We start from the raw sequence: 16,263 nt of genomic DNA, 5'->3' as shown, positions 1-16,263 counted from the left end.
CACCGGCTGCTGGTACCACAGTATGACATACAGTGAACTGTCTGAATGGTTGCAGCTGATAGTTGCAGAGCCATGAGGACTTCCTAATATTGATGAAGGCTCCTGATCGACTTTCTTGCTCAGAGAACGACCTGCATTCAGAGAGAGAGACGTTTAGAAGACAGAAATGACGACAGAACTTTTATCAAACAGTTTGAATGAAAACCCACAGGAGAAGCAGAGAAGCAGCAGAACGATCCTGCTGAGGTTTCTGATCATGATGTCTTTATCCTCCTCTGACTCTGCTTTCACTGACAGACTGAACTTAAATGGGATCAGCTTAGAGGGGAGGAGACACATTCAGAGTCAAGGTATCTTCCTTGTCAGCATGACTTTTAATATGGTATAATTAATTTCAGTCCATCAGCTCAACATTTTTAGACAGGATTGACTTTTATTTTTTATTGTTTTTGAATTAAAGGGCCACACATACAAATCAAAAAGATGTCTGTTAAGTCCAGAGATAGACCGATATGGTTTTTTCAGGGCCGATACCGATACAGATTATTAGTAGTCAAGGAGGCCGATAACCGATATTTGAAGCCGATATTCATTTGCAGTAAAAGATGAAAATAATGGCGTCAAAATTTTGAATAATACAAACTCCAACACTTAACTTTGTTTAAATTCCTTTAAGCATATGCATCAGAGCCAAACCCAGTTTTAAATTGATCTCTTATCGGCCGTTGGATTAAAAAAAAAAAAAAAAAAAAAGGCTGATGCCGATATGCGTCAAAATGCCGAATATCGGCGCCGATAATCAGTCTATCCCTAGTTAAGTCTCTATCTATTGCCCAATGAGGTAACACAGTGGTGATTCAGCCTATGGCCCACTGATGAAAGCCTTTGCATTTGCAGCATATGGTCTTATTATGGACTGGATGTCTGTGGCACCCCAAAAATCACAAGCGGCGCCCAGTTAGTGACTCGTTTTCCCATCAGCCAGCAGTGGTTGGTCTGCCAGAGAGGGTAGGCGGAGCTAAGCGGCTCCTTTTCCGCTCTCTGCAAGTGTTGCGAGTAAACAGTAATCTACTATGGCTGAACAGACAAAGAAAAGATGGATGACTACAGATACAACTTCAACAAGAAGTGAAAATCCAAAGAAAAAGAAACAAACTCGACGCTCAGATGAAGGCAAACTAAAAAGGAAAGCGACCGTCAGCCAGGAAAATCAAGAGTTACAACCGGAGCCAACCGTGGACGTCTGGTTAAACTCGGAAGTTTACTCAATTACACACACACAATTTCCGTTTATCAGCATTAGGTGCTGCCAAAGACAACGAAACTGAAATCTTCAAGATTATATTTAAAGTACATTTAAAGTGACTTTTGTATGAATTGCCCATTGTTGCACATTTCCTGTGACATCATCACAGCTGTAACTGGACACTCCAGTATAACTCGTTATGTTGCAAAGCCACTGTCATCGTAAATGATCCTGCATTCTGACCTCAAACCTTAACATAGTCTACAGTTCTCCAGCTCCCCCTGCAGATAATCAAAGACACTGGTGTTTTTTAATCATTATTCAACAGTTGGGTTTTTGTGCAGCTGTCTCAGTCACCTGTTTCACTGTGTTGACTCACAGAGCAATAATACACTCCACTGTCTCCAGGCAGCAGCTTCTCCACCGTCAGAGATCCCGTCTCAGCTTTGTCCTTCTTTGCAGGAAACTTGTCCGCACTGAAGCCAGGCTCATACTGATGTTTGTCATTAGGACTTGTGAAAACTATTTGCTTCATTGTCTCCCCTGGCAGCTGCCTGTACCAGTACATCTGGTAATAACCAGCACCCTTTGTGTGTTTGCAGGTGAATGTGGCAGACTGACCCTCTGATGTCCACAGCAGAGGGTCCTGGATGACATCACTTCCATTAACTAAACCTGTGGAGGGTAAAAATCACAAGTCATGTTACAGAACTACAAACATCTAATCTGTGAGCGCTTCTCCTCTCAGTCTTCAGCTTGATAACGTCAAGTACCTAAAACACAGAGCAGAGCTGCAGAGAGTTTGATGAGACCAGCTGCGATCATTGTTCAGAGTCACTGACAGGCTGTGTGATGGGAGGTGTGAAGCTACTGCAGAGGTATGAAGAGTTACATGTGGGAGTGTCCCTTTACTACGAGCAGCGGTGAAAATCCCCGGTGTCATCTCATTATGATACCAACGATTCTTTGGACAACAGTAAGGTATTTGCTTATAATGTATAAGGAGCTCGAAGATCCAGGGGGAGCTCGGAGTAGAGCCGCTTCTCCTTCACATCGAAAGGAGACAGTTGAGGTGGTTCCGGGCATCTGGTTAGGATGCCTCCTGGGCGCCTCCCTTTGGAGGTTTTCGGGGCACGCCCAACTGGGAGGAGACCCCGGGGCAGACCCAGAGCTCGCTGGAGGGATTATATATCCCGTCTGGCCTGGGAACGCCTCGGAATCACCCAGAAGGAACTGGAAAACGTTGCTGGGGAGAGGGACGTCTGGGTCACCTTGCTGAGCCTGCTGCCACCGCGACCTGGTTCCTGGATAAGCGGAAGATGATGGATGGATGGATGGATGGATGGATGGATGGATGGATGTATAAAGTTTAACTGGAATTCAGAAGGAGTAAAATTAAACATGGCAATAATTAACTCAACTCTGAATTGGATTCTACTCATTTCAGGAGTACAAACTAAACATGGTCAGAGGATTTTTGTATTGTTGCACATTTCCTGTGACATCATCACAGCTGTAACTGGACACTCCAGTATAACTCGTTATGTTGCAAAGTCATCGTAAATGATCCTGCATTCTGACCTCAAACCTTAACATAGTCTACAGTTCTCCAGCTCCCCCTGCAGATAATCAAAGACACTGGTGTTTTTTAATCATTATTCAACAGTTGGGTTTTTGTGCAGCTGTCTCAGTCACCTGTTTCACTGTGTTGACTCACAGAGCAATAATACACTCCACTGTCTCCAGGCAGCAGCTTCTCCACCGTCAGAGATCCCGTCTCAGCTTTGTCCTTCTTTGCAGGAAACTTGTCCGCACTGAAGCCAGGCTCATACTGATGTTCCAAATTAGGACGTGTGAAAACTATTTGCTTCATTGTCTCCCCTGGCAGCTGCCTGTACCAGTACATCTGGTAATAACTAGCGTCCTTTGTGTGTTTGCAGGTAAATGTGGCAGACTGACCCTCTGATGTCCACAGCAGAGGGTCCTGGATGACATCACTTCCATTAACTAAACCTGTGGAGGGTAAAAATCACAAGTCATGTTACAGAACTACAAACATCTAATCTGTGAGCGCTTCTCCTCTCAGTCTTCAGCTTGATAACGTCAAGTACCTAAAACACAGAGCAGAGCTGCAGAGAGTTTGATGAGACCAGCTGCGATCATTGTTCAGAGTCACTGACAGGCTGTGTGATGGGAGGTGTGAAGCTACAGCAGAGGTATGAAGAGTTACATGTGGGAGTGTCCCTTTACTACGAGCAGCGGTGTAAATCCCCAGTGTCATCTCATTATGATACCAACGATTCTTTGGACAACAGTAAGGTATTAACTAATGAAGTCGGCCAGGATATGACTTTTATCTGATTAAACTCAGAGGCCTACAACAAAAAAACTACTAAACAAAGATCAGCCAATTTTATAGCTAAACTCTCCCAGACATTTAAATGAAAATAAATAAATTCTTATTAAGAAAATAAATTAACAGACTTATGTTCAGTATGAGGTGCCACATTTGTTTCTTTTTTAAGTGCAAAATTTGTGGTAACTAGTGTTTTTTTAGGTGCCATGCTGAGGTTATTGTGTTTCCTGAGTATTTTATCTGGTAGCAGTTTTGTCTGCAGGTGGCAGGTTCTCCAAAATACACAGATAGATACCCACCCCCCCTTAAGCCCTTCAGGAAATAATAAAATTAGAGTCCAAATGAAAATAAGGGCTATTAAAATTACAATAAACTCTGCAACATTGAGTAGTTGCTGTATGGAGGTAGTGCACATTTAATCATGGTGAGCAGAGTTATTGCAGAAACAGTCCGGTACAAATGTGCTTAAAGATTTTTAACCATAAATAAGAGAGTGTTAAAGTGTCATAATGATTTCAGTCCTGGTGTAAATTCACTTTTCAGTCTGTTCGATGTTTGAGTTCAAATACAAATATTTGAATAACTATAACCCTAACCCTATTTTCAAAATATTTTTTTTATTGTCTCTTGTATGGAAACAGCGACACAGACGGGTTTTTGGACTTTCAGAATAAATGTGTATTTAAATGATAACTATATGGACTGAAGTTTTTACTTGACATCATGGAAGTGATATATCCATATCGATTGAAAATACATCCCTTACCACTTGAGTCTCACATAGTTGATATAAAGAGCTGCAGGCGTGATGTGGTGCTGTTGTCTATTTTATCAAAGTCTTCATCATTTACAGATGCCCTTACCTGCCGTCCTCTCCCTTGCCCCTGTTATTCCTCTCTCTGTATACCTGTCATATCATCATTAAGGCAGCCAGGGGAGTTTTGAGTTATGGTGCTTCAGTGGATCAGAAAAAAAGGATCTAATAAATCTCGTCCTGAAGTTTACATTCCACAAAATCATTGTCCAAAGCTTCAACAAAGTTATTTTCACAGTTCCCCAGAGGTGGGTGTCAGGAGAGGGTGAAAACTGAGTCTAAACAGTTGATACAATCTTCAAAGACTCGGTTTAGATGGAGGCTGCAGGTGTTCACGAGCCTGAGCATGTTGTGTCTACAGACAGATGAAATAGTTTTTGTATTGCCTTGAAGGGAAGCTGCAGCTCTGTGTAGACTGGCAGCACAGAAATACACACCACTGTCACTCAATGAAAGTTTAGAAACATTGAGGCTCGACCGGTCTCGTCCATCTCCATCAAAGCTGATTTTTCCTTTCACGTCGTCCTCGAGATTCACAAACTTTACATTCATGAATCCCAGAAGCTTCAGAGCTCTATGTCCTTCTTGTTTGTACCACAGAATACGATCATAATCTGTCATGTTATGTGAACAGCTGATCTCACTGGTGACAGATTCACTAGTCCTCTTAAAGATGACAGAGGGTGTTTGGAAAACACCTTTGGTGTTAGCGGCACCTGTGAGGAGAGACCAAACATTTTAGATCCTTACTTTAAATCAGCTGTGCAGCTTTTTGCTTTTGTTTAGAGTGTTTTCTCTCACCGTTGACCCTTGGTAGATAACAGAGGTAAAATATGAGAAGCATTAACATCATGTTAAAGATGATGTGACACTCTACTGTCAGCTTTCTGTTCAGGTCCTGTCATTCAGTGATGGTGGATGAGTGCACATCACTGAGACAGTGTAAAGAACAGGGGTGGGGTCAGTTATCTACATCACAGCTAACTTTTATAGGGAAATAGCACTGTGTTGATACTGTCAGTTCTCCTTGTTTCATGTATTACAGTATGTCTCCCCCTGCTGGTGTAAACATACATTTGGTCCATTCAGTGAATAAAGGCTGTCTGAGGCTGGACCAAAGATTAATTAGATTTACAAAATCAAATTAAAAGCTGACTGTAACCTTAGAAAAGTGCAACAGTTTGTGGGAGATACTTCGATCTTGAAACTTCATATTCATCACTGATTTGTCTAAGCTCTCGAACTCATCAGGAAGACTTTCCATCCATGCTTTATTTGTTCTCTAAAGCTCTGGGAATGGCATGCTGATGATCTTACTTATCTTTACAACAGAAGATTTTGTGCGGTTATAAATAATTTGTTACAAAGTGTTATCAAATTCCTGTTCTGCTGTTATTTCAGAGTGTAAGAACTCTTTCTGACTGTTGTGTTGCAGCTTCATCCAGTAGAGGGCGCCCCGACAGACTTAAAGCTGGAGTCTGCAAACTCAGGTGTCTTGGCACACACAGCCTCCATTCAGTAGCTGGAGCAGAGACGGCTGCAACTCGGAGCCATTCACACTCGTGCGTGTGTGCGTGCATGTAGCCTTGTGCTATTTATTTAAATTTAAATTTAAATAAATAACAAATGTATTATTATTTAAACCATTAACTTAATGTTTCGATACTCCGTTTGCCTGTAATTTGTGTGATTAGTTTCTTAGATTATGGTTATTGGAGTAGTTAAACTGTCCGACTGTCTGTATAATATAAAGCAACATGCCCAAATGTACAATGTAGTAATTTGAGATTCATAAAGTTATATCAGTGATACCGCCACAGTTACATTTAAGAGAGATGTTGGAGAACATTTTTATATTCTTTTATCTATCCATCCCTTTTTAAAAACATCACTTTATTATATATTCACTATATTTATTCCTCTTTATTGTTCTACATTTATCATTTTAAACTATTGTTGTAGCAACAAAACCAGAGAAGTTACATTTAAGATTATACATTTTACTTATCCTGTAAACTGGGCGCTTTCAAAGGGCGGTGACAATATTGATGACATGTTTTCTGCAATAAAAATACTGACACTGTCATTTTATTTATGAATACCTTTGTAGAAACTCTTTGGTTAGATATGAAATATTTCCTTAAGCAGATTTTTTTTAAATAAAAATCACATTGGTTGTAAAAGAATGTCTATTTTAGATGGAAACAACTTCCTTCACAAATGCAAATGGCCGAAAAGGAATACCACTGACAACAATTCAAAATAAAAGTCAGACACTATTCTGAAACTTACAAGGACCTAGTGGGCCAAGTGGTAAGGCTTGGAAAATCGTAATAATATACAAACCATGAAATATTTCTCTGTAATGTCTGTGTCGCAATGCCTTCATGTATATATCTTTTGTCTTTGTTGACATTGTATTCCTACGTTTTTTGATAATAAGGATCAATTGAAGACGACTAATAAAGTTCTTTTTTTTTGTTTGTTTTTTTAAAGAACGCCACCTCGTCACATAGCAACGCGCTTGCTTGTGTTGCCTTGGCAACAGCAGGCTAGTGATAGCGGTGAACTTTTTCTAGCTTTTAGTTGCTAACTTGTGTTAGAGCTGCTAAGAACGACTGAAACATTACCCGTGTGTCTCCCCGTGTTATCTGCGCAAAATATACGATGGTAAGTAATGTTTTTTTCCCCCATTTAATTAAAAAATAACGTGTATTCAATTCAAGCTAACAACATTAAATAGCTAACGTCAGCTGTTAGCTACACAGCAGCTAACGCCTCGTAGTATATGAATTTAATATTTGCCTTCTCGCTGCCTTCGTTATCATTACATTCGTGACAGACGCGCACTGGGCGAGTTATTTCACCACAATAAAAGTCAAATAAATACGCCTGGTTGCTTTTAGGAAGAAGTTCTAACCCTTTTTCTATTATGTTGACTTTTGAACAGCCACCCAAAAACAAAGGCTCAAGTAAGAAGCCTCCAAAGGCAAAGACGCCCACACTGATAGACGGCCTCACCAAGGAGGAGATGACCAAGGAGCAGGTCAGAGCTCAAGTGTGGTGTGTGTTTGAAAGTGTGGAGGGATGTTTGGATGTTTTATGTCTGGAGGAAATAAAAGTTAATCTCTACATTAAAGGAATATTTCAATAAGTTTATATTTTACTGCCATATGGGCAAGTTTAACTCTTATTCTACCACAATATTTAACATATTAGGAAAATTATAGTAGATTTGTATATTTTGTTTAAACAAGATTGTGTGAAAAATACTGTGGCTATCTGTGTCTGTCTCCTTCAGAATGACTGAGTATATAACCCCCTGATTGTGTGTGATACTTTAAAGGTATAATCTTGAAGACTTTCATGTAGCCTAAATAAATGTCATTCAAGTCACTATCTATCGCCAAATGAGGTAACACAGTGGCGATTGAGCCATGGTCCACTGATGAAAGCCTTTGTATTTGCAGCATATAGTCTTATTATGGACTGGCTGTCTGTGGTGACTCAAAAAATCACAAGCGGCGCCCAGTTAGTGACGCGTTTTCCATCACCCAGCAGTGGTTGGTCTGCCAGAGAGGGTAGGCGGAGCTAAGCGGCTGCTTTTCCGCTCTCTGCAAGTGTTGCGAGTAAACAGTAATCTACTATGGCTGAACAAACAGACTAATGATTACAGATACATCTTCGAAAATAAGTGAAAATCCAAAGAAAAAGAAACAAATTGGATGCTCAGAAAAATGTGGTGAATATGTATTATATGTAAGTATGTGGTTCTTACAGTACAGACCTTTACAGTATAGATACTCAGTCATCTCACCCTGAAATGTATTTCTGCAAATCAGCTTGAGGAGTACATTGTGCGCCTGCGAGAGGAGCTGGACAGAGAAAGGGAGGAGAGAAACTACTTCCAGCTGGAGAGGGACAAGATCCACACCTTTCAGGAGATCACAGAGAGACAGCTGGAGGATTCGAAGGCTGAGCTGAAGAACCTACAGAGGGACGTAGAAGAGGATGAGAGGCGCCACCAGGTGGAGATCAAAGTAAGGTTTTTTAACAGATGTTCTGCTACCAAGTTCACTGCCTAGATTCACCCAAGTCTGTATTTTAGGCCACAGTATTTCCTGACAGATCTTTTCATTTTTAAAACTCTTCAAGTGCAATCAATAGATACGACTGATACAAAACTGTGATACAAAATGGCTGTAACTCAAAAGTTCACAAGCTAATTATGACACAGTCTCAAACAAAAGTCTGAAAGAATAATGTGTTGAGTGATGACATTTTTTTTTACCGAAAAGGTCAAACACTTTTTTTTGGCCATTCTTCCTGCCCCATTTATCGTGTATGCGATATCGCAGGATCGCCTGGAGGGAATGTCTTCAAATTTCGCACAAACGTCTACTTGGACTTCACCAAAATGATTCCAAATTGGTGGTCAAAGGTCAGGGGTTGGGGTGCTGGTTTGGCTCAGTTACAAGAGCAGATGCTCATTGTATAGAGGCTGCAGTCCTCGACACACTGATGGCAGGCTCAACTCTCATTTGGTGCATGTCATCACCACCTCTCACCTCCCCACATTTCCTGTCTCCCTTCAGCGATCCGGTCCAATAAAGGCAAAAGCAAAAAAAAGGTCGAGGTCACTATGATCTGTCAAAAGTGTTTTTGGCCAAAACTCAAGGATTCATATGCGTATGCTGACAAAATGGATGTAATGATGAAGTGAAGACTTTCTTTACATAAAAGGTCAAAGGTTAACTTCACTTTGATGCCAGTATATCCTGGAAAAACACCATGATTTAGGTCTTATTCTTGTGAACACAATATTGTTATTTTTTTATACATCTGAGAGAATGACAAAATCAGAAAGAGAAGTGTTTTCTGTGATCATGTTCCTCTAGTTAATGATTGTAGAGCTACTTCTGTTTAAATCGACTTACTCATGCTGTTATTTTGTTGTTGTTAGGATAATTTATTTGTTTTAATGATAAAGTATTTTATATATACAAATATAAGCCCATCTTCCATCATTCTGTGGGAAAATAACAGGTAGATGTAAACTGCAACTTTTCCAGTTGATGGAGGCAAACCAGACTGAGGTTGATATTCCTTTTTCTGTGTCATACATCCCACATGGATAACAGGACACAGATATTTTGCAGAAACCTACATTATTCTGTGTGGAATAAAGTGGAAATAAAGTTATTATTTGATTATTTTACCCACTAGGTATACAAGCAGAAGATGAAGCACCTCCTGTGTGAACACCAGAACACCATCTCTGAGCTGAAGGCAGATGCTCTGGTCTCCACTGAGGCTGTGCAGATTGAGCAACAACAATTAGAGTCTGAGCTTCATGAGGAAATGAAGACCGTCATGGTCGACATACTGGAGCTTGATAACGAAAGCCTCGTCAAGGAGCTTGAACTGGTTTGTAGACGAGTCTTGTATTTTATTTTTACACTTAAAGATCTGTGGATTTAAGATTTACTTTCAACCTTAGTTTTTTTATGTTTTAATGCCACAAACACCGCTTTTGTTATCTCAACAGAAACACGGTAAAGAAATGAATGAAACTAGGAACAGCTTGGAGAAGCAAGTGAAGGGTAAAAAACAAATCTCATTTTGAGCTCGATTCAACATTTCACACGGTCAAAAACTAAACGGGAGCCGTGATTTTGTGTTGCTCTCTGGGTAGATGTTGAAGCCAAGTACGAGAAAAAGATGCAGTTGCTGCAACAAGAGCTGGAGAACTTGAGGAGGAAAGAGGTCGGTGAGAGAGAGGATCAATGGAACCGCCACGTCAGCGCTCTAATAGAGGACCACAACAGAGCTGTCAGTGAGATCGATGCCCTCATGCAGGAGTTGGATTTGGACAACACACTCCTGGTATAAATTCCATACTGATGCCAAGAATCCTTATAATTATAATAGACTTGTTAAGTCTATTAAAGACCCCCTCCAGTTAAAATCCAGTGTTTAACCTTGTGAACATCTCCATGTGGTGTTTTCCATGAGCTACAAGACATATCAGGGACAACATCAGCATCATCTCCATGGCTGGGCCTGTCTGCTTAAACTGCAGTGTACCAAGGACAGGCTGAACAACACGTTTACAGATTGGCAGGTTTGAGGCGTCACAAACCTAAGGAGCCAATCCCGTTAATGGATAGGGTGACGCTATGCATATCATTATGTGTAACCTATGGCAACCACTTTGGCGATGCATGAGCCAGCTGTAAGCGTCATCGTAATTTGAGCAAACTCACTACTGACTACTAACTTAAACGTTACTACTGCTAATTACTACATTTCAAGCGAGCTAAGTTTCAACAAGTTGCCACTAAATGATGACAGAGACGTGTTTTGTTTGGCAGATGGAAATTTGCGTAGTGGGCGGGGCCTATGCAGATTGGGGAATTTTTAATGAGGGAGAAGGAGGAGAGGAGGATTGGGAGGATTTTAAATGTAAAGGTAATTAAACGTATTTTCCAGAAAAAACATATCAGACACAATTTATTATTTCAAACAGAGCACTTTGTATGTTTTAAAACATGACTGGAGCTGCTCTTTAAATAATTCAAAATGGCAAACACAATTTCATATGTTAAATAAACACACCCTTGGCCTGGTTGTGTTTTACATCATTCTGGTAGAAACACTGATGGTTGTAAAGTGCAACTTGACTGGTTAGCGGAGGCATACAACCACTCGGCTCTTGTTTTGACCTGTTCTGTTTTATTGGCTTTTCTTAGGCACAAATTAAAGACATAAAGGAGACTATGAAGGCGAAGGAAAAGGATCTGGTCCGGGTATTGGAGGAGAACAGAAATGTCGCTGAGGATCTCTCAGAAGTCAAGGAGGAAATGGCTGCAACAGAGAGAAAAATGAAACACTTCACAGTGACAAAGGTTATTGTTGTGCCAATGTTATTTTTTTCTCATACTCCGCTTAACTTTAACAATTCCATCTGTTACTGCCACTGCCCTCATGAGACACACAAGGTTAATTTGTGACGCTCTTTTTGACAGAATGACTCTGAGAAGATCAGACAAAAGGAGTTGAATGATCTCAAAAAGGATCACAAGGAACTGGAACAGAAATTCAGCAAGGTGAAACATGTTTTGTTGCACGGTGTGGTGTCACTCTGATGTTAGCTTCTATCAGGTCTCTCTTGTGTTTAAGTTTTTGTGCTCCTGTTTACCTGTCGCACAGCTTCAACTGGAAAGGGACGAGCTGTACAAGGCGTTCACCCAGAATGTCCAGGAGGTGCAGCAGAAAGCCGGTATGAGGGGCGAGCTGCTGGGGAGGCAGCTGAGCGCCCTCACAGACCGCCTGGAGAAGACGCAGGCTCAGCTCGACTCGGTGCTCTCTGCCTCTAACATGGACCAAACTGCCCTCCAGGGGGTCATGAACCAAACTGAGGTTTGATTGTTTTCATCCACACGGTTATTCTGCATATCTCTGGTGTCATTCACATTCTTCCAACTTTTTGAACACTTTTTGTCGGCCTTCTTTTTGTTCAAATATAAAAGAGTCTGTTTTTTCTTTTAGGAAAGTCTTGACTCCATTAACAATTCAATCAAGGACCTGCAGCAGAAAAAAGCTCTGATTTCCACGGTTAGTAGCTGACATTTACTGTCATGCATTTAATAAACTCACCATGATGTGTTTGGTAATAATCATACTGTGTGTCCGACAGGCCCAGAAGAATTTGCAGCTGTACTACCAGAAGAAGCAAAGGGCTCTCTTTGTGTCCGAGCAGGAGCTTGTGTAGATCCTCTGGAGGCAGCCGGCTGGGATCTTAGCTTTGTCTCCAAGTGAGAAACGATGTATCAAAATACTGAAGCATTCACAGCTAATCTCACATTCATGATCACGTCAGAATTGTTTGTACTATTTCTATTTTAATAGAAAGAAATGTTGAGTTGTAGTTCCTCAAACGGCCACTAGAGGCTGGCCCTGAATGCAAGTCGACCCCACAGAGCCCCGTGTTCAAATGACTTTACAGCAGAATTAAACACGTTTACAGCCTGGTACAAAAACAACTTGTTTTGGTCTCGATGGCTCAATTCTCTTTTCATGACAACATTTATATAACTGACCCGTTTGAGTTATATTTAGGCCTACAGTTATGTACATGTGGTATCACCTCAGCTAATTCAGTCTCAGCTGTGTTTCGGTTGTTGGAGCCTTTCGGGAACTTTTTATGCAAATATCTAAAAATCTTTTGTCTTGCTTTGCAGTTTATTGTTCAAACAGACCATTCAAGGAGTTAAGTATATAAATGTTACAACATACATAATGTACATCTCCCAATAGGCAGCCTAGATCCCAAACGGATAACGGTTATTTCAGCATTGACCTTGCAAGGTTCAGGGCTGATTTAAACCAGTAAATGTCATGTTGAGTCATTTTAAACTGATGAAATGAGAAGTTTTATTTATAAGTTAGATGTTGGGTCATCACATAATAGTCATATTAATACGTTAACAAAAAAAAACACATTACAGTGAATAACATGGAGGGAGTTCAGACTGAGAGGTCCATCATTCATAGCCTGGACTCACACTGCCCTCCAAAGGCAGAAATAAGGAACCACAGAGGCAGGGAAAACTCAGGTTTTCAGGCTGAGTCGAACAGTGTTACAGATACAAAGGTTGTAAAATGTAATAAAAACTTTGTAGTGTAGTTAATTTAACCCTGAAAAATCATTTCCATGGACTGAATATGAGTTAAAGCTGCACTCTGTCTCTGACAATCCTCAGGAAATCTGCCTTAAACTAAAATGTGTTTCGTCTTTCATTTAGTAATTTGATCAGAGAAGTGTTTACATATTTTCTTACTGTGTCTGTCAATATTAGCATTAGTATTTATTGAAAGTAATGTATAAATAAATCCGTATTTAAATGTGACTTAAAAGACGCTTAACTAAATCACAATTTACAGACCTCATCATACCGCTTATCCTGTTCAGGGTCTCGGGGGGCTGGAGCCTGTCTTAGCTGTCATTGGGCGAGAGGCGGGGTTACACCTGGACAGGTCACCAGTCAATCACAGGGCTGAGTCATAGAGACAGACTACCTTTCACGCTCACACTCACATCTATGGGCAATTTAGAGTCACCAATGAACCTGACGAGCATGTCTTTGGACTGTGGGAGGAAGCCAGAGTACCCGGAGGGAACCCACGCATGCACGGGGAGCACATGCACATCCACACAGAAAGGCCCGCTACATCCATACTGGGACTCGAACTAGGAACCTTCTAGCTGTGAGGCAACAGCGCTGATGTCTGATTTATTGGGGATTATTTACTTTACGGTAGATTGTCCAAATTGCTTACGTACTTCACACCTTGACATATGGTCTGTTAATACTACACGCATCATTTTCATATTTCATTTACTTCTACTTCTGCTCCGACTACCTGGCACACTTGATTCTTACATGTCTGTACTTTGCACGTTCTCTCTGTATTTTTTCACTGTACAGCTCTTTCATTACACTTTATAAATAAATATTGTACATATTTTATATGTTTCATATTCTTATTTTTTATTTGAATTAAAGCTCCTGTGAGGAGTTTTTCACTGGTTATGAAACAGACTGAAATGAATTCTGATGTCTTTATATGAGCTACAAAAGCAAACCAGACCATCAGCAACAAGACTGATTATTTCTACATAGTTATTTTTTAATGCCTGAAACCACTCGGTGTCAGACGAAGCGATTATCTGCACGCTGCCTTTGTCCACTTTTTCCAGGGCTAAAACTGAAACTGAGTGATGCATATGACAGTAAAATTGGATTTTTTGTTAAAAACACCACTTAAGCATGAACAGGACAAAATCAGCAAAGAGATAAGAGGTACAGCTTTGTCCACAGGGGGCGCTAAATATGACACAAACCGACAGGTCCTCACAGGAGCTTTGAGTGTCTAAGCAGTGGGTGTACTGGTGTTTCTTTATGTATTTCTTTCCACCAAAACATTAAGACAAATTGCCTGTATGATTAAACCCAAATCCTAATTCTGACGACCTCTTTGGGTGGTACACTTCAATTATTCTGGGGATTTTTCAAAAATAATCCAGACAGACTCTGAAGTTGTATTCTCGTCTTAAACAGATGGAAAGCTTCTAACGAGCAGTGTGTGCAGGAGGAGATATAAATATGCAGCTCACAGATGTCAGACACCAGCAGGTTTTCAGTTGCGGTTTCACTCACAGGGTTTCCTGTTTATGTGACACGAGCGAGCACAAACTTGTTTTTCCAAGACACCAAATGTAGAAAGTGGAATCTTTCTTTCCTCAGAGTCTCTTAACTGATTAAAGGATCTAATTTTAGACAGAGGCGATTAGGAAAAGGGCCGGGTTTGCTCACATTTTGTATTCACAGGAACACGACTTATAGAGGAGATCATATTTTATCAATATGATTATTTGTTTATTATTAAATGTCATCACAACAAAGTTGTTTTATGTCTGGCTGCGGATAAGTTACATTTACATCTCTTATTTTCTGCACCAACTTGCAGAAAGCAGCTGTTGCTAGAGATATAACTCACTTTATGTTCACTCTGCAGCTTCAGTTGACACAGAAATGGAAGATGTTTGATGGTGGTGGGGGTGGGGGGGGGGGGTGGGGGGGGGGTTGGGTGCACAGCTGCAGGTGGTTGTGGTACATTTGCAGCACACAGCGAGCGATGTGCAGGCTGCTCTGTGACCACATCCTCTCCTCTCTGTCGCTCTCTGCTCCTCTGCAGGTTTCAGGCCTCGCTCCGTCTCCCTCACCAGCAGCAGCTCTGACCTCCTGCTGTGCACACGGACAACGCTCACTTCCTGCTGCTGTGTGCTCCACTCACACAGTTACTTTACTGACTGTTTGAACTAAAGGAAGAACTGCTCTATTCTTATAAACCATTTTGAGCTTCTTCTTTCATCAAAGTGCAAAGCGTTAAAACTGAACATCACCGAGATTAAGCAACTGAAACGTGTTCAAACGAGTCTTACAACAACTTTTAAATTCAATTTGTTGATTTAATTCAGTGAGAAACTTCAGTCACCTCTCTGTTTGTTTTCATGGAACATATTAAATGAAGCTGCTTCTAAAGTTTCCCTGAGCCGACATGTTTCCCACTCGTGTAGGTGACAAATAAGTGATTTCTCAGAAAAGAGTCAGATAAGGCAGCAGCTAAAAATACCTCAAACTGTCTGTGGAAAAAGTGACTCTGAGAGTGGGACGAGGTGTGACGATGCTATCTTAACTGCTTAAATCAACACACTTTGTTGCAAATAACAGCAAAGGATCAACTTAATCCTTGTTTAAATTTCAGGCTGAAATGAAGCTGATACATGAACTTATAGTTTAAATCAATAAGTAAACTTTATTTTATTTCCAACACATTATCAAAGTCAGTCAGTGAGAGTCTACAGGCAGGAGAGTTCATTTATAGAGCACTGTTCATACATAAAGCAATTCAAAGTTAAAAACAGCTTTAAATGAAATCTGACATCAAGCAAAAATAAGACAAAATATATTAAAATACAAGATCAGGTCAGATCAGAATAATGCAGCTGTTGTACGAGCCTGGAACCCTGTTACTGGGTCATACTTACAGTGGTGTAAGTGTTGATATATAAAGGAGTCTGGGACCCCAGAGGATTCTGGGAATTCTACAAACTAAGGAAAACTATAACTGACGAGTGATGCTTCAAAAGAAAGCAGGCTTAAGCCTGAGCATATACGGTGAACTCATCAGTTAAACTTTGCCTCTTATCAGTTCCCTGAACTTTCCCCTTAAAGGGTCCAGACCCTGAAATCTCTTTGATCCTAACTCATCAGTCATAAT

General features: G+C 40.6%; 1 protein-coding gene across 1 annotated transcript; it reads left to right on the top strand.

Moving 5' to 3' along the window:
- Positions 1 to 6,961: 6,961 nt before the first annotated feature.
- On the top strand, positions 6,962 to 13,877 carry LOC138591141 (dynein regulatory complex subunit 4-like). The gene is made up of 12 exons (XM_069661661.1): positions 6,962 to 7,086; positions 7,367 to 7,462; positions 8,259 to 8,456; positions 9,643 to 9,843; positions 9,965 to 10,019; positions 10,112 to 10,302; positions 11,169 to 11,324; positions 11,445 to 11,525; positions 11,629 to 11,838; positions 11,968 to 12,033; positions 12,116 to 12,233; positions 13,391 to 13,877. The coding sequence occupies exons 1-11, from the start codon at positions 7,084 to 7,086 to the stop codon at positions 12,188 to 12,190; spliced, it is 1,332 nt and encodes a 443-aa protein (XP_069517762.1). The 5' UTR covers positions 6,962 to 7,083; the 3' UTR covers positions 12,191 to 12,233; positions 13,391 to 13,877.
- The last annotated feature ends 2,386 nt before the right edge of the window (positions 13,878 to 16,263 follow it).

Source organism: Semicossyphus pulcher, unplaced genomic scaffold (genome assembly GCF_022749685.1).
Source record: "Semicossyphus pulcher isolate SPU_LCO1_2020_fin unplaced genomic scaffold, fSemPul1.0.p SCAF_14, whole genome shotgun sequence".
In the NCBI taxonomy this organism is placed as follows: Eukaryota; Metazoa; Chordata; class Actinopteri; order Labriformes; family Labridae; genus Semicossyphus; species Semicossyphus pulcher.
This window is presented reverse-complemented; position numbering and strand designations above follow the sequence as displayed.

Coding starts and splice junctions, on each gene's coding strand:
- LOC138591141 (XM_069661661.1), top strand. Junction 7,463..8,258: donor AGGAGATGACCAAGGAGCAG/GTCAGAGCTCAA, acceptor TCTGCAAATCAG/CTTGAGGAGTACATTGTGCG. Junction 10,303..11,168: donor ATTTGGACAACACACTCCTG/GTATAAATTCCA, acceptor GGCTTTTCTTAG/GCACAAATTAAAGACATAAA.